This window comes from Ixodes scapularis, unplaced genomic scaffold (genome assembly GCF_016920785.2).
Source record: "Ixodes scapularis isolate PalLabHiFi unplaced genomic scaffold, ASM1692078v2 PGA_scaffold2__306_contigs__length_199485367, whole genome shotgun sequence".
Classification (NCBI taxonomy): domain Eukaryota; kingdom Metazoa; phylum Arthropoda; class Arachnida; order Ixodida; family Ixodidae; genus Ixodes; species Ixodes scapularis.
In genome coordinates, this window is record NW_024609857.1 from 119,882,415 (window position 1) to 119,903,885 (window position 21,471).

Below are 21,471 nucleotides of genomic sequence, written 5' to 3' on the forward strand. Positions count from 1 at the left end.
CGGTGGGCCACACCCTGCTTACCACCGCAGCTGTCCTTCCTTTCAGCAAGAAAAAGATATTCTTGCCCTTAAAGGGGCAGTGCAACGAATTTCAGACTTTGGCCAATTAACTGCGGAAATTAATCTGCGTCACCTATAGAACGAAAAACAGAAAACTGCATTCTTTTGCGAGCGCTAGTTCTTATTTAAAAAATGAAACAAACCGAAGGTCGAAGTGCCTTTCAACTCTCCCCGATGTCCATGTCGACTTTCAAATGACGTACTCTGGAGGTTCACATATCCCTACCAAAAATAACGGTTTGAAATTAAATCGGAATGAATCCGGAGTTTCAGACCGTCATATGGAACCGGGAACTAAATCGGAGACGACCAATTCGGAAACTTAACCGGAGACAACCAATCCGGAGGCCTAACCGTACTTGGTCAAATCGGATGTGGCCAATACGGAGAATTTAACCGGAATGAATCACACCGGAGATTAGGCCGTACCGGGCCACTCCGGACAAAAAAGGAATCAGATTAATAAAGAGCTAATGCTCAGTTTCACCTTCTGGTGTACTGAGGCTGATGCTAAGAGCCTTTTGAGTCAGTCCAGTGCTTGAGAGCATGTCATCCGACTCTCTGGCAACACCCAGCGGCACGGAATGCGTTGAGCCATGCAACATATTCACTGCGCTTGGTTGGTAGGAATGGCTATAGCATCTGCTGCACTACATCAGAGGTAAAACAGAACATAGTCAGTGTTGGTTAGTCATCAATATCACTGCAAATAATGAGGTACGACACCACACAGGGAATTGTGAAAAAAACGAGAAGATTCATTTATATAGTCTGAAAACACACAATCGCATAAAATCTGAGGAATGATACATTTAAAATTTCGTAAAACATTTAAAAAAAATATGTTTAAGGCTCAAAACTCAAACATTTCACACCAGGGTTCGTACAGGCTTTAAAGAAAAAAATTCAAGGGTTTTTAAGAACTTCTAAGGACCTGTAAATATACATTGAAATACTCATCTAGTAAATTTGTAATATATCATCTTTTTAAAATGCACTGCGAAAATTCTTTATTGCACAATACCTAGGAAAAGGCGTATTTGCCGAGGAGGTGCTAGTTTTCAAAAGGACCTGCGCACCACGCACACACAAAATCCTCTACAAAAAAAATCAAGAAAATAAGGCAAAACCACATATATACAAGAGAGCCAACTAGGTATACAGAGGGGTTTAAAGCGATAAAGTGGTATTCCGTTCACCAAGCAAAACTGACCCCCTCTTGGCTGCCGCCATGTTGTTTGACCACTGGACACATGACCGTACGAAATACTGAGGTTTTTACGCAAAACTAAGCCGAGATTTTTATTGCGATTGCAGTAAAAACGTGATAAACTATTTTTTTAAATATATTTAGCCCCAGAGATCAGTGTCTAGCTTTGATAAAAAGCCAAAATACAGCACCACGGCTGACGGCACCTGGCGGAGGCATTGCGAAGCTGCCCAAGTTTTTGTCGTAAAAGCATGTTTTCGATTTAAAACAAACGAAACAACTTATCCCGTCAGTACCATTAACACATTCAAGACTGAAAAATAATTAATAAATCATAAAAAAAATATAGCTTTGTAAATAAAAATACATATTGCACAAGGTTCTTATAAGTATAATGCCAAAACACAATAAAAATTTAAAAAAAAAAAATATTGCAGCAAAAAAAAAAAAAAAAAAAGGACGAAAAGCGGAAGCGACTGGCGTTTAGGGTGGGGGAACTGCTAACGGAGATTCGTGGTCGTTCTTTGTGTTCTTCTTCGCCCTCTCCTCTTCCCTGTTCTTATCGACCAAATAGTCACCTAAGAGCTTTTTCACCACGTCCCTGACGGACGGCTCTTTGCCTTTCTTGGGACCTGGCTTGTTGCTGCCGTCCTCCTTGTCTTTCTTGCCGTCCTCCTTGTCTTTCTTGCCGTCCTCCTTGTCTTTCTTCATTTTGGCCTGCTTTTCTGCATAGCAGCCAAACGCAGCTGCAAAACCAGAGAATTGCAGCGTGTTTAGTTTTTATTGTCTGGAGTTCAGACAATAAGAAAATTAAAGTGTGTTTTAAATGGAGCGCCAATCGGTGGCAAAAGCGTAAGCTTGGTGACATCCTGTCAACGGCACAGGCAACCAGACTGGCTGGAAAAGTGCACGTGACATTAATGTGCATGCCTTTTGCCAAGTGGTTTTTGGTCCCACCTTCACCTGAAGCACCCGCTAATCCACATGCCATTCACATCTTCATAAAGAGATGTTCCAACAATTACGAACGCTGCTGGTTCTGGCTGCACCATCAACTACTGTGCCATCACCAAAGAGAAAAGGTAGCTGCAATCATGAGTTCATTTCACATATTATATTCTGAGTAGCACAAATTGGTTAAAAAATATATTTTACTGTGTTACTGAAGTCTCATATTCGCGACTCCAGCAAAATGGACGCCACCAAGCAGGAAAACCGGGGACCAGCCGGACCAGGTCGCTCCGTGCCCCTCCGCGTCTCTGGTGGCTTTCTCAGACGCGTGTTGTCGGCACTGTGGCGAACGATGTAATTTGACGAAGGTCCGAAAATTTCTTGAGTTTGCCTGAGTGTTCATTAGTGTGGTGAAGCCTCAGTTGATTGTTTCCTTCCATCACGTGGTTGAAAGTCCGTTTACTCCACAACACACGGTCGTGTGCTTTCGATTTCTTGGTTGGGGAGGAATCACGGAAAAAACGTTTTGATTTCTTGTCTGTCTCTAATCACATTCAAAGTGACGACTACTTGGTAACTGATGTGGTTTCTTTATAAGGATGTAGAACAGTGAACTGAGGACGACAGACGAGGCATTTCACTGGAGGGAACACCAATGTGGCAGTCAAGTGAATGGGAAGGTTCGATAGCTGCTTTTCTGGAGTTTGGTTGTGTTCGATTAGCTTCAAGTTTGAGCCACCCACGCCGGTCGGTGTGTTGGCTATTCATCTTGGCTGCTTTTCGCCAAAAAAGCCTCTGTACCACTCTGAAGGAGTTGGGCTGACTTTCGCACTTGATTCAGGAAAACCTGCTCGCTGCAAATGATGAATGAGGGAAATTATCTGTTTTCAAAAGGTGGGGGACGCGTCTCGCAACGTTAGAAGCTGTCACGGCATTTTGATCTATCACGCCTCCAATATTGAAATTATACCCCCATCAAAGCCAGCAGCAATATACGTCTACGTTGATCAGGTTGACCGGCGACAAAAAATGCTCATTTTCATAGTTCAGGATTCGAAGCAAAGTTCAATGCAGAGAGGTTCTGCGTGAATCTCCAATGAAGACTCTCTTCAGTTTGTCTCCGTGCTGCCGGCTAGAACCATTTGGCTAAGTTTAAGTAGTATCTCTCTGTCTGTCAAATATACTTTTATTCAGCAGTTCACCTAATAGCTAGTCAACTAAGCCCATATTTCAACCCGAAGAATATACTAAGATCGCTTTAGTGGGACATAATACGTAATATAATACATAACCCGCTCGACAAAATGACTTCTCGATTGCTACTAAAACCTGAATATGAAATACGAGTATCAGCTGCTTAGTGGGGTGCCGGCGGGTTAACATGCTCCTTGGCTCGAGAAGCGCTTGCTTAATTTTCGTAACTTTCCTGCAGCCTGTGTTGTTGACCGGGCAGACGACTGGAGCTGTTTCCTAAATGTGGATACGCACAAAAGCTTGATTTCGCCGACAGATAAGTCGCATGGTCGAGGCATGCGAGTTAGCTGAAAATTGCTCTTGGTGGAACAATACTGTAGTAATCGCCGCTTTCCTTAGACGACCAAAACTGATTAGTATAATACCGTCTCTCCGGAGCCCATAGTTTCGGTTTTGAACGAAATCTCTGAAACAAAAGTTTAACAAGGAAAGAAGAAAAAAAAAAAAAAAAAAACGGGAAAACAACACTATGCTTTGCAAGTTTATGTGCACCGGCTACACTTAACCGTCTCAGTTCAAATACCTATAAAATTGGGCATTAAACAAAACAAAATCTGTTAAATTGAACGCGCCACCTGTTCAGGCGGCCCGGCCGAGCCGACACGACCTGGACTCAGCCACCATGTTTGTTTGGTGGTGGCGCCCCCTATAGGTCGCTGGAGTCGCGAGTACTAGCTTGGGCGTAGGTTATGCACATACAAACCTAGTTGGAAACCCGTGGCAGGGTCCCTTAAATGAATAATCCACTCACCAATGACGGCATCAATCTTTTCTGGGGTGAGGGGTGTCTTCCCCACTGCCCCATTTTTGAGAAGGCGCCTGCAGGCTTGTCCGGTGACGCTCCGGTCAAACAGCGCTGCAGGCTCCCAGAGGCCTCGACTGACCATTCTCACGAACCGTCCAGGAGTGGACGCATGGGTGAGAGCGTGGGTCATCGTGGCCTCCGCCAGAGTTATGCCGTGGCCGAGATGAACCTGCAGCATGACAGGCAGTTTCAATATACAAGAAGAGGGCTCTCTCTATTCCCCTGTAGAGCTGCTGTAATTTTGACCTGTATGACTTAAGTTTAAAAAAATCGGTACCCCATTGCTGATATCAAAATAAGCAGTAAAAAAGGGAATATGCAAACAAAAGATGGGTTTTTATTGCTCTACAGTACTCGTAGCATAATGCTATTCATCAGATGACAAAACCTTCTGTAATCACCGTTTGTTAAAACTAATTATTTTAAAGTGGAAAAGAAAGACCACGTATGCCACACACTAGTATATTACTATAGTAATACAGTAGAACCTCAGTTTATTGAAAATCCAGGATAACTAGTAGAATTTCTATGGTCCCATATAGTATCAAGTGTAAATATGACCAAATAATATGTATGACCAGAGCGCACCTACCCAGTTAGTTTCTGGACTTTCGTCGGCCCGGCTCATTTTTTACATGCTAAGTGGCACAAATCAGCACCCAAATGCAATAACATGGCGAGTTTTCGTCATTCCGTTGCCTGCTTGCATGCGAATCCATGCATAAAAGTTATTTGTGTGCTTTTCTGCTTTTTCCATTGTGATCTGGGAGTCAGTGATGTCAATCTCATGTGCGATTGTAGTGCGGAGGGAACCTGCTGAAGCACAAAACCCTAACGCCGCGCCAGAAAGTGGGCCTCATCGAGAAAGCAGACAAGTTTGCATTTTCGAGAACGAAGCTTGCCGAGAAACATAAGCTGCCTCTCGACAAGGACGACAATTCTCTAGGCCTGCAACAAGACACTCACCAAAGCGTTCACTAATTTGTCTTCCTACCTATGCCGAGGTGGAAGGCGCCTTGATCACCTGGCAGACATGCTATGCAAACACTGAAAGTGATATTGCTGGGAGTGTGGCTGTTGAAACCCAAAATGGCAGCGACTACGAGTTACCCGTGCCTTTGCTCTCGGAGAAGTCGTGCAATTGCTAGGGGTTGTCTGCAGTTTTTTAGAGTATGTATATACGGTGGCTGTACGGAAACATTTGCCCAATCGTCATTTTTGAGAACACGATAAGTATCACCAACCACAGGAAGCGTTAAGCAGATTGACGATTACTTCATGTAACTGCATCATGTTTTGCAATAAAAAGTTTTTTAAGGTTTACCCGCACATGATTTTGGTTCTTTTATTTTTTTTTTATTTTTCGTATAATTTTAAATCCCGCTTAATTGGAATATCTTTCTCAGTCCAACAGACTTCGAATTAACGAGATACTACTGTATGTCCAGATACCATCAGCTATGCAAAACTTGTAAATGCATCGTATGTCAAAAAACAACTGCAACCAAAAAAAAAAAGAACTTTTTTAACAGTGCGTATACCACACGCATGTTGCAAACATGCATTTTCCTTGAAGAAACGATTTAGCTCACTATTTATGCTGCACAATGAAATTTACATTAGCAGTCTACCTCTCCACTCCTCTCTGTCGCACTTGTTTGCACCATGTTGGTATGGTTACAGTAAAATGAAAGAGGATACATGAAGGAAAACACAGATTACTGCAAAATTACTCACACCCTGAATATTGTTTTCATTTTTCTCCATGCAAAATAGATTTTTGACACAACTTTTCTATCCGGGGGGGTACAGCATCCCTCTTACTACTTGCATTTTTTATAAGATTTATCCTCTATTCTTTTGGCTTTATTCTTTTAACCAGGCAACAGTTTGCCACTGTATCACCAGTAATGTTAGCACTGGTAATGAATTTGATTAGCCCCAAAGTACCAGATTTAGCAGGACGCATGGTTATTAATTTTGTGGACTGGTTAGTCACGAGTTCTCAACCCTAACAGTACAGATTTTCAGGTAGTAGAGCTTTTGGCATTTGTCTGTGGTGTGACCGAGTAGAAGACACAATATTTTGTTACATGGAGCTGGCTGCAAGCACCCTCCGTTATGCCTATATAAGTGGTGCACCGTGCTCTCAAAAGCCCTCGATCCAACTTACCTAGTGCCGGCACTAAAAAATGCAAACTTATTTAATTAAGCTTTTCCACACCACATATTGAACTGTTTGCCACCTGAAAAAATAATAAATGCACTTCCACATCTACAGCAAATACCCATTCTGATTGGTTCATTAGACAATGTAGACATACCATACTATACTAAAAGATAGCCACCTCAATTTAAGAGCAAACTAAGTGAAAATAATGGGAAAGCTAACTTTTAGAGCTTGATAAAAAAATATAAAAATCTTGTTGCAACAAAGCCAAGAACACATACACTTTTAACAAACTTTAAAGCCTGCGGATTTGCAGTTGAGTTGGCAAGATGAACTACCTACTAGTGAATTACATTATGCTATTTTAGATGCAGTGGGCCGTCAAGCCTGTTATGGCTGCAAGGGTTAACTGAATGAAGGATAACTGTCGTTTCCAGCCCTCATGGCTTGCTCACCTCCCCTTGTGGCTTGCCCCGTTTCTGCGGAGGTGACCATTGGACTACCTTTAGGTGGTGGGGCATCTCTTAGGATACTAAGATGCATACGTAAAAAGCTTGCCTAGGTATTAGCTTTGTTAATATAATCAATAACACTTTTGTTCCGAAAACTGTCCTTTCAATGAAAACATTTAACAAAATCTTTTGTAGGCTCTCATGCATACTTGACCATCCAGGACAGCAAGAAGCGGAGGATAAGGAACATCCCCAGACTCCCCACAGCCAGCAGCCCCGGCATCACCTAGAAGTGCAAATTGAAAATTCTCAACATCAGCAACTTTAGAAACCTAGCTGGCTTTATGAAATTAAGGAGTTATATACAGAAATGAAGGACAGTCTACCCCGACTGTAACTTTACCTGCCACTCCAAAAATGTAAGAGTGCAGTTAATTTAACTTGAATTGCAAGCCTCTGCAGTCAGTTTCTGGGAGCAAAATCAAACTTTTGTGCTTGAAGCGACACAAACGTCTGTGCCATTAGGCAGGGACGCTAGGTACTTCCATGCCTCCATGGAGCTGGTCTCGTGAAATAAAATACCTGCGGCTAAGTTGGCCGCAATTGGAGCAGCAGCTGCGAGATGAGCAAACCGGCCCTGGGTGGCGATGAGAATCAAAGAGCAGACCTAGTGACCCAAACGCCGATGCGTTACTTTAGGGCTCCGAGGGGGAGCGGAACCAGCTGGGCTAAGGATGACTAGGGCGCCTCTATGTTCTCCTTGCATTATTCTTTGTAGTACCTGATCAACAGCACATACTCTTGGAGAGAACACAAAGGGATAGCACAACACAAATGCTGCTGTAGTGCAGGCAAAATATGAGCTCAAACCTGAGACACTCACGTGCTCCAGAGCAAACAGAAAGAAGCATTCCCAGTTCAAAATTCCCATTAAGTTCCAATTGGAATTTTCTTATTGGTACCAATTGGTGACTTATTGGTACCAGTTGGGTTTTTGGACAACCAATTGGTCACTGCCAATGGGAACCAACGGGAACCAATGGGAACCATTGGGAACCCATTCAGGTTCCAACTGGAAAAATAATTCCAATTGGTGAGACCCATTGGCCAGTGTGGTTCCAGCTGGAACCCACTAAAACCAATTGGTTCCAGTTAAAACCAGTTGGAATTCCAATGGGATTTAATGGGAATTTTCAGCTGGGTTGCAAAAAGTCAAATTCACAAACTTGTGTTGCATCCAACCGAGTGCGACTGCAACCACTTGCAACGCTTAAAACAAGATGGCGGCATCTGTGAGATGGCACCAACGGCAGTGTTGGGAACGCACTTACTGTATCAAAATGCATTCAGACATAACCACAGATGCCATTCACTGCATTAAACAGTAAATGTGTTGGTAACACTACAGTGCTTGGAACGCGTCTTCGACAGGTGTGTTAAGGCGTCCTCATTTTGGTCCCTCGATTTACACCTTGTGATGTCACAAAAATGTCATGCTGTTGCTGGTCGTGATCTTGGCGGCGGTCCAACAGCAAAGGTACAGTTGGCAGACGACTGTTCTACCTTGTCTGACTCTGCTGCTCAACAGTTGATGGAAACTCAAGTGAACATGAGACGGGACATTCCGATAACAGCAACTATTTATGTCCGCTCATCTTGTTAGCCGGCGCCCCTAATGAGTCGACAACCAACCGCAAGGATTGCGACACCCGATAGCATGACACTTTTAGCTTTTGTGGCAAATTTTATTGCCACTTCCGGACCATTTTGAACGCAATATGGGGGGGGGGATATAGGACAGTAAACACACCAATCGAAAACGCGTTCCAGGCACCATAGTAACACTGCCATTGGCTGAACTGCGCAGACGCCGCCATCTTGTCTTAAGTGCCGCAAGCGGTTGCAGTCGCACTCGATCAGACTCAACGTAAGTGTGTCAACCAGCCTTAAGAGGGGGCGCACCTCAGAGCCCCATAGAGAATACATGAGGTTTTTCACCAAATTAAAAAAATTCTCACATAATAACGGCTGCGCGGATCTTCTTGAAAATTTCGGCTTTAAAGACATTGAGTCATTATCGAGACACTAAATGCAACAGATGTTTCGTCATAAATTTAATTATATTCTTTAAAAAAATCATGAAAATGGTCAAAATCGGCTAATTCGGCACTCTTGCGTTCGGAGCGAATTTACAGAATTATCTAAATTCAAACATAAGAAGAATTGCGTTTAATGTCTTCTAAATTTATTACGGAATCGAATAATATTCAAATTATTCATGTAAGTCGATTTGTTCCGTAACTACAGCAAATATAAAGAACCAAGGTGTCGGTGCTTGTTTTCGTCGTTTTTAAGGTACCTCTCTCTCCCGTGCGGTGGCGCTCGCTGTCCACGAAATGCGAAATCGTCCGTTCGGAGATCGGCCGGATCGGCACTGTGCGAGGTGTTCTTCCGCGGCCGTGTTCCGCGCCCGTATCCTGTTTCATTCTGCACGCCGAGGCGTCAGTGTGCGTGTCTTGCTTTCCTGGTTCTCGCTGGGTAGGTCTCCGTGTTTTCGCAAGTGGCAAATTCACCTTGGAGCTATGGGTCGAAGACAACCGTCCTGTGGCAAGCGGACCGCGAGGTGTTCCACAACCTCGCGGTCCGTCAACGCGTTGTGCTTGTTTCTACTTTTTTTTTTCTTTTAAAAACGGGCTTTTTTTTTTTTGACGCAAAGTTTTATTTTATTGTTATCCTTCACACAAACGTCCTTCGGCCTTGGGGTCGTGGAAATTGGGGATGAAGCGTGCACAGAGTAGATCGTTGTTTGCCTCCTTTTTATTTTTCACGGACGTCCTGTGACCTCCGTACGGTTCGTGGTCACCACAATCTAACGCGGGGAAAAACGGGTCGCCTGCTCTGTGGTCAGGGTATTCCTAGGGGAGGGTGATAACTCGCTGTTCTTCTGGAAATTCACATATCACCCAAAAAGGTGACATGGGTAATGATTACGGTATGTTTTTTTCCGGTGTTTATTTTTGAGCGAAAATCGGTGCATGTTTTTCGGTGCTTATTTTTTAATCACCAGTGTATTATGGGTTGAACGTCTTGTGATGACGCTAAAAAGCGTTGATAACCAAAGAAAAATGCGATTGGACAAGAACATTTCAAATTTCCAATTCTATTCACATATCCATTACGCTCTTCTCGTGGGAGCATCTATCCTGACGAAAAATGCCAAAGTCATTGAGCTGTGAACGCATACTCAGTGTACAATCTTTCGGCCTAGAGAGGTATTGCGCACGCTCGAACGCGCTTCACAGCCCAGTAGACGAAGTTGGTGGCACCCAGAAGGCGAGTTCTTGAATGGTCTGTAGTAGGCAAAAGAAACAAATAACAATCAACGCATATCAGCTCTTCAAGCGAAGAAGCGCGTTTCTAAGGTCAATGGTTCCGGACGGCACTAATGTTGTTGGCGTTGTCGTAAGATGACGTCAGTTCATACGAACTGACGTCATCTTACGTGATGACGTGACACAAACACGTCATCTTACATGATCTCGTTACACGAAATGACGTCATCTTACGTGATCACGCTGCACGAAATGATGCCATCTTACGTGACCACGTAACACGTCATCTTGTAAGTCAACCTCTCCACACAGCAGCGCTTTCTGGGCCCGTGCAGTGCTGTAGTCGAAAGCAAGCTCCCTATGGCAAGCGAAAGCTTCTGAAGTCTCACATTGAGAATACTCGCTAGCGACCGTCTGTGGAAGCTTCGCACGTTGAGGTTTTTGTCGAGATCGAGCCATCGTGTTCCATTAACTATAGTTGAAGTTATCGTTCAATAAAGCCCTAAAAAATATGAATGTAGTTGGTGTAGACATCAAGATCTAATCAAAAATGCGGTTTGACGTCAATTAACGTGCATATACAAGTGTAGAAAAAAATGAGTTATTTGTGCATAGATGTTTAAAAAAGTGTTTATTATTCGACATAGGACTTTGGGAGAAGGATGTGTTCAGATTTTTCTTCATGAGCGCAAATATACCTGACGCAATAAATAGTGACGATTTCATCGTCCCAGTGGTGAGCAGGTGATTTCTTGCTCGAAACAATGATGCCATTTCATAAACCAAGTTCTGTGACATATGCTTTTCCAATGTCTGGTCACTATTTTGTAAACCTTTCAGTCCAAACGAGTATACTTCTGTTTGTTTTTGTTAGCTTAGGAGGGGGTCACAGAGCCTATCTCTTTGTCTTCCTCTAGGACAGACGTACAGAGTTATACCGCAACACGCATCTGTGGAACACACAGAGCTATCGCTCTCCTGTTGGCGGTACAGTAGCAGACGACACAACGCAGCTCCGTAGTCTATCGAGGGCACGGCTAGCCGCGGCCCGTAGCGCGACCGTTCAGACTTGGGAAATGGTTTTGAAGAACCGAGAAATGGTATCTTGTGTACAATAATCACATGTCGTTAGTATACTAGTATTCTACTTGCTAACCCAAATAAATATTTGCAGCTTGTGAGAATATGTTTGCGTGACGATTTACCGTTCACACTCCTGACGGATGTTAGCGAGTCCTTCATGTTCGTGGCTCGCAGTTATCGCTACCCCCTCGGAGTGACTTCACCATATATATTTTTTTCTTGCTTGCAGGACATCATAAAAATCACAAACACGCGAGAAAAAAAAAATCTTATGAGTACGCGTGATTTTGAGCTTCGCAGCTCTAAAGATGCCCGGTAAATGTCGTCCAGTCTGTTTTGTCTATACTCCGTTTCACCGTAATTTGGCAACCCTCAGTCGCGGAGCAAAGCACGTGACAGCTACTTTTACGAGCAGCACTATGGCACCTGCAGCGCGTCTCCGACTGGTGTGGTTAGCGTCTTATGCTGGCCATACATCAAAAGTTGTCCCGAAGTGCAACAAATGACGTCACAGAAGACGGAGTGTCACGCTGTTGCATCTCGCGATCCTGGCAATTCATCGTAGAAATGCTGGCGAAAACCACGAGGGAACACGAGTGTCGCTGTCGTCATGGCGTCCCAACGAAAAGCAATTATACAATTTCGACGTTTTTGTAATTCGGTAATTTAAATTACTGTATATAATTTTTAAGAAAGTAAAGACATCATAACCAAATAGGAACTTCCGTGCCAAAACATGCAGTGCGAAGTGAAGACAACTACTATCTTTTTTTTTTTTTCTTGATGTCCACAAAAAAAAAAAAGGCTATGCAGCATCGATCCTACCGTTTTTTTGTTGTTTTTTTCGCACATTATGTGATGTCCTCTAACACGAAAGTACCGACGTAAAAGCGCTGTAGAGACGATATAAAAACAAAAATTTAAGGGAATCGAGCTTTGTAGTAAACGGAAAAAAATAAATAATTTACGACTTTTTACGGTAAACACTTCACCTCTAAGTAGAACTTCAAAAAAGTGACGGTTACGCGCTTTCATGCCCATTTCAACAAAGTTGGGAGAACGATGTATTGCATCTTGTGAATAGACATGTGGAGCAGCATGTTTATGTTAGAGGCATTGTGTGTAATCGCTGCGCAGTACCTGCCAAAAGAAGATATTATTTGGGCAGTCTCAACCGTTTCCGTCTGTGTGTGCTACGAATACAGCAACTCTTTTCGTAGAAGAAGTGATGAGGAAATGGCGTGCCCTTGATGATACGATTGTGATTATGAAATAAAATTTTTAATCAGCCAATAATTGCGACCTGTCCGGTCGCCTGGAACCCCGACAACAACTCTCGTTCTCTGGAAAGTTCATTCTAATATTTACACGTTTTGTGGAGTTCATCGAGCGAATAAGAATGTTCCAACGATGAGCTAAACCTACACGAGTTCCCCAATCCAACTCGGCGCTTTTGAATTTTAGCGCCGTAGATAGTTCTGCGAACAGAGTATACTTCTGTGCAAATATTCGTCTAACAGTTTTGCAACGTTGGAAAGCATCGGAATGATTCAGAATCATTGCGGAGTTGATCCTCGGGAAGATAAGACGGGCACTTGGGAGAAACGGACCGTGGCATTTGAGACAGGGGCACAACCGGGGGACAAACGTGCTACAATCGCATACCCTTCCAAGGTCATCGCTTGGGCGACCGCGCGCGCGCCCAAGAAACCTTTCTTTTCTTCTTTTTAGGGGTGGGGGGCGGGGGGGGGGGGGGGGGGGGGAGTGGAGGGGAGTGGTGTAGGCGCTGATTGTCTTCCTCCTTTGTGGCTTTTGACAGATGCACAACGAGACTGGCAGAACAAGCGCATGATTCATTTCTTTCGATGGAGGCGTTCTGTCTGTGTATGCGAACATGATTTTTTTCCCCTTTTAGTAGTTAGTTGTTCTTGCCTTGACTCGGGTCCCAGTGGGTGCGTTGTCGTTGTATGCCCACTATTTTGTTTTTAGTTTATGGTAGTTTTTGCGCTGATGGGGTATCAAGGTAGACAAAAAGTAAAAAAAATGAAATAGCGCCTCGACAAAAAAAAAAAAAAAAAAAAAAGTTGTTGCGATCAGGAACGTTTTCAAAGCCATTTTAGGAGCCTGCGGTGTTACCACAGGTGCAGGATTGAGAGCGTAACCCACGCACTTGAAGAGAAGGGGAAGCTCTCGTCTTATTGGAACTCTCTTTTATGGGTTTCCACGTCGCGATTGTCCTTCAAAATCAACTGTCATTTATTTATAATGCAATTAAATGCAAAGGTGCAAGCGAGCTGGACAAGCATGATGAAAATAAACCTTGGAGAAGGGGATGAGGACGATTCGTCACATGCGCATTCGTCACAGGACGATTGGTCACAGGTTTATTTTCGTCATTTATTTCTCGCTCGTGGCTTTCAAGTACTGGAAGCCACGACCCGAGCCACAATAGTTTTGCGAAATCAAGGTTTCGCTGAAATGGATAACTCACGTACAGTTCGACGCGCAATACCTTTGCCGTATTGACTCGCGAGAGATGCCCCCAACACGGCTGAGTATGGCGGTGCTCCAGACCTAACATCTAAATTTTGTTGCCTTACCTGTTACTATTTCGCGCCCATTTTGAGCCATATCAAAATGAAAGCGCATGATGAAATAAAAGTCACACTCGTTTTCCGCTCGATGGAAATTTCACGCCAGCTCGCTGTCTTTGCTGGTACCTTGAGCGTTTCCCAGCAATGCGGAGAGTTAAAAAAACAAAAAAAGAAAAAAAAAAAAACGTACGATGGCATCCTTTGCGGGATGAGGACGATTCGTCACATGCGCATTCGTCACAGGACGATTGGTCACAGGATGATTCGTCACATAGGAACATTTGTCACAGGATGACTCGTCATGCGGGCAACTGGTCTCATTGATCGAGCAGGGGACGATAGTAAATTGTAAATTTCAACATCTGCCTACATACCCTGATGAGGAGTTTCACAATTTTCCACTGTCACGTAAACCAATGGTTATATAAACTAATATTACAATACTCATCCGCTTTTCCTTTCATTATATTACGGGTCTTCAGCAGGTTGATCTCAGTTGCAGGCTTGAACGAGCAATAATCCGACTGGCAGCCAAATTAGTTTTTAGTTTTGCCTTGCATACACCTATTCGACAAAACCAACAAGTATCGGAATTCCTTCTGCCGAATGTGTACGAGTACCCCTCGTGCAGCATCATGGCTCTCTCTGTTGCGATCACCTCCATCCTTTTGAATGTAGTTAAAAAATAGTCGCTCTTCTATGGCCTCCGCATTCACCGTTCAGGACGGACCCAGATAGCTAGAACGTCTGTTACAAATTCTTTGACCTCGAGAAGCGAAAGACATGCTAAGATAAGAGGTGACCGACTTTCTGAGGCCCAACCAACATTCAATGTTCGGGACCGAATCAGAAGCTAAAACGTTCCTTACAAATTCTTCGCCTTTGTCCGCCCGAACCAAATTGAACAATACATTTTTGGGGGGACGAACTATTGTGAGACCGGTTGGCCACGTGACGAGTCATCCTATGACGAATGTTCCTGTGTGACGAATCGTCCTGTGACCAATCGTCCTGTGACGAGTGTGCATGTGACGAATGGACCGTATCCCATCCTTTGCACACTCATTACTTCTATAACACTGAGCCACCTCGTATCCTTTTGTTTTTTCTTTCATGGTACTAATTTCTTTCTGTGCATTACGGCTGTTACGACGCTAAGTCTGTCTGCCCTTCGAATTTAAACTTAGGCTCAGATCAGGGACGAACCAGTTTAAATCAGGAAAATATAATTAACACTGTAGTAAAGTAAATCTATCATATCGATCGGAAATACGATTTGGCACATTCCATCTGAACACATATTGTGCACAGCGAATGCAATAGCGAGTCAGCGTGCAAAACGCCGCCACACTGAGCTACCATAACATCTCAGCGATTTTTGCATAGCACCGAGCACGGAAAAGAGAAAACAGTTATTCATTCACATAAACGAAGCAAATTTATTTAAAGCCCGGACACTCCGTACGTCCAATCTAGCTAAGGTTATCAATAGACTCGACCATGTCATTTGTCGAAACAGATAAAAGACGTTGGCAAAAATGATTAGACTGAATAAGTGAATCTAACGTACGTATTTTACCAACCGACGGTCGCGCGCCTTCAATACCCTTTCCAATTGTCATTGCGCACCTTGGACACACTTTGGGAAGCAATGCATATTTACCTCGCCGCCCGAGGTCTCCATTAAACGTGTAGTGCTGACCCAAATAAAATGCTAACCTGACTCTCAATCGCTCACCGCAAAGGACGATTTCGAACAGGCGGTACTGTAGGTCACTTGAGATAAAAAAAAAAAAAAAGAAAAACAAGCCATAGAAACGAGCGTCGTAAAAAAGGGGACCGGCATTTTTATTCCTACCTCCGAACAGAAACGAGCGCCACCCACTGCATCACACAGCGCAGAGGCCGGATTCGGTCACCGCGCGTACATACCAAGCGCGCGCGAGGGATGCAGAAACTTCCTCCGCCGGGAGAACACGGCAGATTTCGGGATCTATTTCACGCAGCGGATAACGCGGGCCTTTTCACACCTCGATACTGGCGCCATCTAGAAGTTGCGCGTTCAACCACGTTTCGAGCCGCGCGCCATCTGGTGGCTGAAACGGACGAATAAATAGAGGTACCGCGCCCTCTTAAGAAACTGCTTTGATGTCAGTACTCCGGAACAGATGCATACACATAGCAGGTGACTGATAGCACGCACAGTTGCCCTGAGAATGATTAATTGCAGCTCGGCACATGATCCCACAACTGCTCATACACTAGACTTCTGAACGAATTTAAACTTGTCTTGATCATTCTGATAATATGAGGAGAACATGAATGTGTTGTGCATGGAATGCCTGCATGAGTTTCTATCTGAAACATCTCACAGCTCCTCGTAACTGAGCATACCCAATCATACATAATGCAGGCGTAACGCACACACCAGACATTCTATGCTTCCCGAGTTTATCGAATGATCAAGGGAAGTTTGACTATTTTTTGTTTTTCTAAACCTCGACAACTGCACCGAACGAGAGATACTCGAGCTGTCTGTCCCTGATAATTAGGCAATGCCTAGGTTCATCAGGTCTCGTTACTGTTTTTGATAGAAAAAAGGGAGCCATTAAAATACTTCAGTCCTGTTAATAGGCTCATAACAGACCTACATCTCTTTCCAATAGCAAAACAAAACTTGGAGACAGAGAATCCCTCAGCTCCATTAGAAAGAAATAATAATTGTGCAATTGCAGTGGTCATACTGGCCTTGTATAGTGACATGGATGTTGTTGCTACACTCTATGTATGTTAGTACTACGAAATACATTCCTCTTTGGTGTTTATACGAAGTTGACCCACACATTATTTATGAATGAACTGTAGTTTTTCATGTTCAGCTAATTTACATTGTCAGCAAACTTACTGTGTGGTTCAGCGGGAGGAACCTCCTCAGACTCTGTAGCCTCCACAGGGAGCGGGGATAGGTTCCCTGCAGGTTGCAGATGGGAACACTCCTCGGAGTCTGTCAATTCTTGCGTGCTGCCCGATGCCCCAGTTGTGCGGTACAGCATTGTAGACACACCTGAAAACAAAAATTCCAAGGTCAAATTTGACTGATCAAAAAGCGATCAAGCGTGTAAACCCCAAAGGGAATACCTGAAAAGGGGCATAAAAATATTCTGCAAAAAAATACAAACTTATTTATTGTAATTGAGCATGGCAACCAATTCAAAACGTAGCATAGCAAGTGGCACACAAAGTATGGATATAGCTCATTGTACAATGCAAAGTATCTCAACCTGGTCGACACACAGTAAAAAGGGATAATCCAGGTGTGTGGATCCTCTACAAACGAAACAAAACAACAAGGAAAGGTGGAAAGCGGCTATAATTATCACTTTACACAACAGTGAAAAGGCAGGAAGAAGAGGGGTTTGCACCAGAGTGACGGTGGCCACCCGTTGGGCACATCATAATATTGGTTTTAGTAGGGAATTCAGCGTCACCTTGATGCAATACAGTAAATTCTCACTTGAGCGAACTCAAGGGACCCAAGGAAATAGTTCACTTATCTGAAAGTTCACTAAAGGCGGCTGGCATCGAGGCTACTTGAAGGATTATACGGCGTGCAAGTTCGTCTGCTTCCTGTGCACGTCGTGCTTAACTGAATATCTTCACTAGAACATAGAACAGCATAGGGCACAGCATATATTGAGTCAAAAGTGTGAAATGTAATTTATGAAGTCATGTACATTGATATATACAAAGTGCATAACAGTTATGATGCTGCCTTTCTCATTTAAAAAAAAATATAATTTTCATTTGCACCGGCGCTCTTAATGCGCATGAAGTAACTAGGCTGTCCAGAGAGTCTCTGTTTTTTTGCACTTCCTCGAGAATAAAAATAAAGTTTATTCTCTCTCTCTCTCTCTGGCACAGCTTGTTGCTGCGACAAAGCCATACCACAACAATATCATCCACTGACTGGAAATATCCCGTGCAGAGTCATTTGCTATTGCCATTGAGGTGCAGTTTCTCCTTCAAGCTTTGACTTTTGCTTCACTATCGTTCACAACGTTGACGGTGGAATCTCATAGTCCTTCGCAACGTCCACTTGCCTTTATTCATTGTCCAGACACTGAGGAATTTTGAGCTTGTGTGATAAAGACAACCACTTCCGTCTCGTGCTCGTTACGAAAGTGGGTGCACAAACTGCCGTCCTACTGTTGTTACCCACAACAAAGATGGCCAAATGCAACCGACGAAAAGAAAAAACAGACGCACCACATGGTTGATTTTCGTCTACCGCACCGCCGCTTTGCTTCGGCAGTACTGTAAAAGCCAGCGATAATAGGCGGGCATCGGCTACGCCAGCACTGCAGAGCACAAAACTTCAGTGAACTGATTGCAAAAATAATCCTGGGACCATCGATCAAGTTTGTTGAACTGAAATATTTGCTATTCAGAATGTGTTTTTCGTTAAACTGAAACATTTTTGCATAGAATGCATAGGAGAAGCGCCGGTGATTTTTTTAAGGTTCAATATCCTGAAATATTTGTTAAGTTGACGCTCGCTCAAGTGAGTTTACTGAATTTAGGCTGCTGTCTTATTTCGTGCCACTAAAGTGATATCGGCCATTTGTTTTCGTTTAACTTCTGATCGGAGTTTCCCTTTGGCTTCATACTTTCAGCAAGTTACATACTGTAAAGTAATGAATATTGCGAGTCTGATATGAACCAAGAAAGCATGTCTACTTTACCTCAGAGCACATGAACAGCCAGTCACTGCCATGTACAGAAATGGCCCATTGATTGACAATACACTGATAACAGATATACTTGAAAAAATCATCTGTGTCAAGACACTCAACGCTGTCAACACCTTGTCATTCGCTGCCCTTCCTGCGAACAGCAGTGACGCTATTCACATGATCTGCAGTAAAGTAGACATGCATTCTTTTTAGTATCTTGCAGTACTTTGCGCAAATGAAAAAGTATTTCTGTCCTCATTTCTTCACAAAATTTAAAGAATTTGTAAAAACTAAATTTTTAAAAGTGAAAAAAAAAAGTGTCTGCAAACCATGTTAAATACATGACGCCGACAAATGTAGCACATAAGGAACATCTCATTTTTGTAGGCACATTTGAAACCTTGGATCCTTTTTTTCCATGTAACTCCTAAAGAAAAGCTAACTTCTGAAACAATATCTACATCCACAATATAACAGCAAGAAGAAACTTGGGAATTAATTAATGGAAACTGAAATTCAGCTATCCTGCCCTTACATCCGGCCTCTGTCATCACACGATCAGGCACCGAAGTAGGGACAGCAACGGGCACAAGGACAGGAGCAGCGACGGGGACAGGGACAGGAGCAGCGACGGGGACAGGGACAGGAGCAGCGACGGGGACAGGGACAGGAGCAGCGACGGGGACAGAGACAGGGACGGGGACGGGGACAGGGATGGGTGCAGCAGGCACTGACGTTCTTCCCTGCAGCTGGTGAGTGGCCTGGTGACTGGCCTCTCTGGTGATCTCTGGAGAAGGCACAGTGACCATGTGTCCATCGATAGTCACCAGGCAAGCAAAAAATTAGGCCCACTGCAATGGACCTTTTCCGAGAAGCGTTCTGCGCACGCGCGAGCACCCGATGCTAAGCGGCGGAAGTCAGAACGAAAAATCGAGGAAATTCGGAAGGAGGCCGTATATCAGCGAGCACAACACGTAACTGAAGAATATATATAATTGTGTTACATGAAAAGAGAATGTCGACGGAAAGGAAAACACGACGTTTAGGTGGATGCCACAGATGCCCCTCTTTGAAGTCGCGTAGGGCACGCGCCGCTGCTCGGAGAGCGAAGAAACTGGTAGCCTAGCTCCCTATATCGATTGGTAGCGCAGGTAGGTCACTTCCTCAATTTTTAGTTTGTGCAGCCACCGCCTGGTGCCGTCGGTATGTGGAAAAGGTCCATTGTTAGCCATAAGGGTGCATAATCCTAAAGCACAATTGCGAAACATTCAAGTAAACATGACGGGTAGCTTACCGATCTTGTCGAGGACGACACGCATGAGTCGAAAGTTGGAATCCTCTACTTCCTTTAGTTTCTTTTGAAGCTCCTCAATTTTTCCAAGAGCTGCGTCATGTTCGGCTTTCGACACAACGCCTTCGGCGCATGTGGCACAAGACTTTTCCTCCGCCTTGCGGAGCCTCTTCCGCAGAGATCGCAGAGCTTCTTCAGCCCTATCTAGCTCCGACTTCGGCACAACTGCAGGGTCCTCGTCGTCGGTTGAGTCTCCTGCTAAAGGCCTCTTCTTACTTAGAATGCTCGCCATCTGTTTCCTCTTGGCAAGAGCCTTGCGTTGTTTCAAGTTCTTGTTGGACGCAGAACCTGATGTTGATGCCTAAAATATACAAAATACAATACAATATTGTGGAAGTGCCCGGGTCCGCTCAAAGTGGAACCGTTTTGTAATTGCCATTTTCCACTGCCCTCTTTTGTGGAACTTCGATCTTAAACAATTTATTTTCCACCTCATAGGTCTATCTACTACAAACTAGCTTTCCTTTATTTTTTTCGCTGGCTCGACAAAATACTTCTAGACATCCCCAAGACTTCTTTTCAGGTTTTTAGCATTACAAATCGCGAATAATGACTGAAGTAAGGTATCAAATGTCATAAACACAATAACCAACTCGAAACAAAAGTCTGTGTCTGCAACAGACCCACTTACTTGCACTGGTTCCTCAAAAATGTGGGGAATAACCAGTCGCTTCTTGTGGGCCATCTCCTCGAGAAGTGCCCTCTTCGATTCTGGTGAATAAAAGATAAAAACATGTTAACAGAGCCACAGAACAGATAGGTCAGTCTGACATGACAGGGTCAGGCATACTGATGGCATATCAGCCACTAGTGTTAATTTAATGCTATAGTAATTTTACACCACCAAGCTTGAACTGCACAGTTTGCAAGAAGTAAAACAACCGCCAACACTGCAGAATATGTCACGTGCAAGCCACATATAAATCCATGAATTCAATGACAGCATTTCAATTATAAGAGAAAAATAAGAAAAGTTAGCGGTCATGTGATTGTGCTGTGTTATGCCCTGTACTCTGCTGATAATCTCTGCCCAAAACATTACAATTATTTTAGTAAGTCACTGGAAGCTGCATTTACGTCACACATATTCTTCCTCTTAACAAATGCTTCAATTATTTGTAGGTGCTCAGACTACCAATCCTTGTGGCAGTTGCATCTTTTTTAATTTCAGTGAAAAAATTTAGAGTGTGCACTACCAGTGTAGATGCACTCACATTCGGTTTAAAGGGAAACCGAAGTGGTTCTGTATATTTGAAAAAACACATGGATCATCTTCTTTGGCCTCTAGGACCATGAATATCGAAATTATTTTTCAATCTGATGTAGGAAGCCGTCGCACAGCATTTTGAAAATAGCACCGAAGTCCCGCCCTCTTTGAGCATGACATCACACCCAGAGTTCTTGGAACCTCCGCTCTCTCGTGCCTTATTGAGCACCCATCATAGTCATGCTCGCACTCTTGATATTTTCAGAAAG

At 43.7% G+C, this 21,471-nt stretch overlaps 1 protein-coding gene across 1 annotated transcript; it reads right to left on the reverse strand.

The window, feature by feature from the left end:
- Nucleotides 1–1,753: 1,753 nt before the first annotated feature.
- Nucleotides 1,754–20,641, reverse strand: LOC120844054. Its single transcript, XM_040215650.2, has 6 exons — nt 20,627–20,641; nt 19,939–20,296; nt 16,817–16,975; nt 7,112–7,188; nt 4,227–4,449; nt 1,754–2,016 (listed from the first exon to the last, which is right to left on the reverse strand). Exons 2-6 carry the CDS (start codon nt 20,225–20,227, stop codon nt 1,754–1,756), a joined length of 1,011 nt encoding a protein of 336 aa, XP_040071584.1. The 5' UTR covers nt 20,228–20,296; nt 20,627–20,641.
- Nucleotides 20,642–21,471: the final 830 nt, after the last annotated feature.

What these genes read in the sequence shown, in the direction of transcription:
- LOC120844054 (XM_040215650.2), bottom strand. Translation starts at nt 20,227, where the DNA reads ATGGCGAGCATTCTAAGTAAGAAGAGGCCTTTAGCAGGAGACTCAACC. An exon ending in TTGCTGTCCTGGATGGTCAA is followed by an intron (nt 4,450 to 7,111) that starts GTATGCATGAGA and finishes GTCATGCTGCAG; the next exon opens with GTTCATCTCGGCCACGGCAT. An exon ending in AAAGATTGATGCCGTCATTG is followed by an intron (nt 2,017 to 4,226) that starts GTGAGTGGATTA and finishes CTGGTTTTGCAG; the next exon opens with CTGCGTTTGGCTGCTATGCA.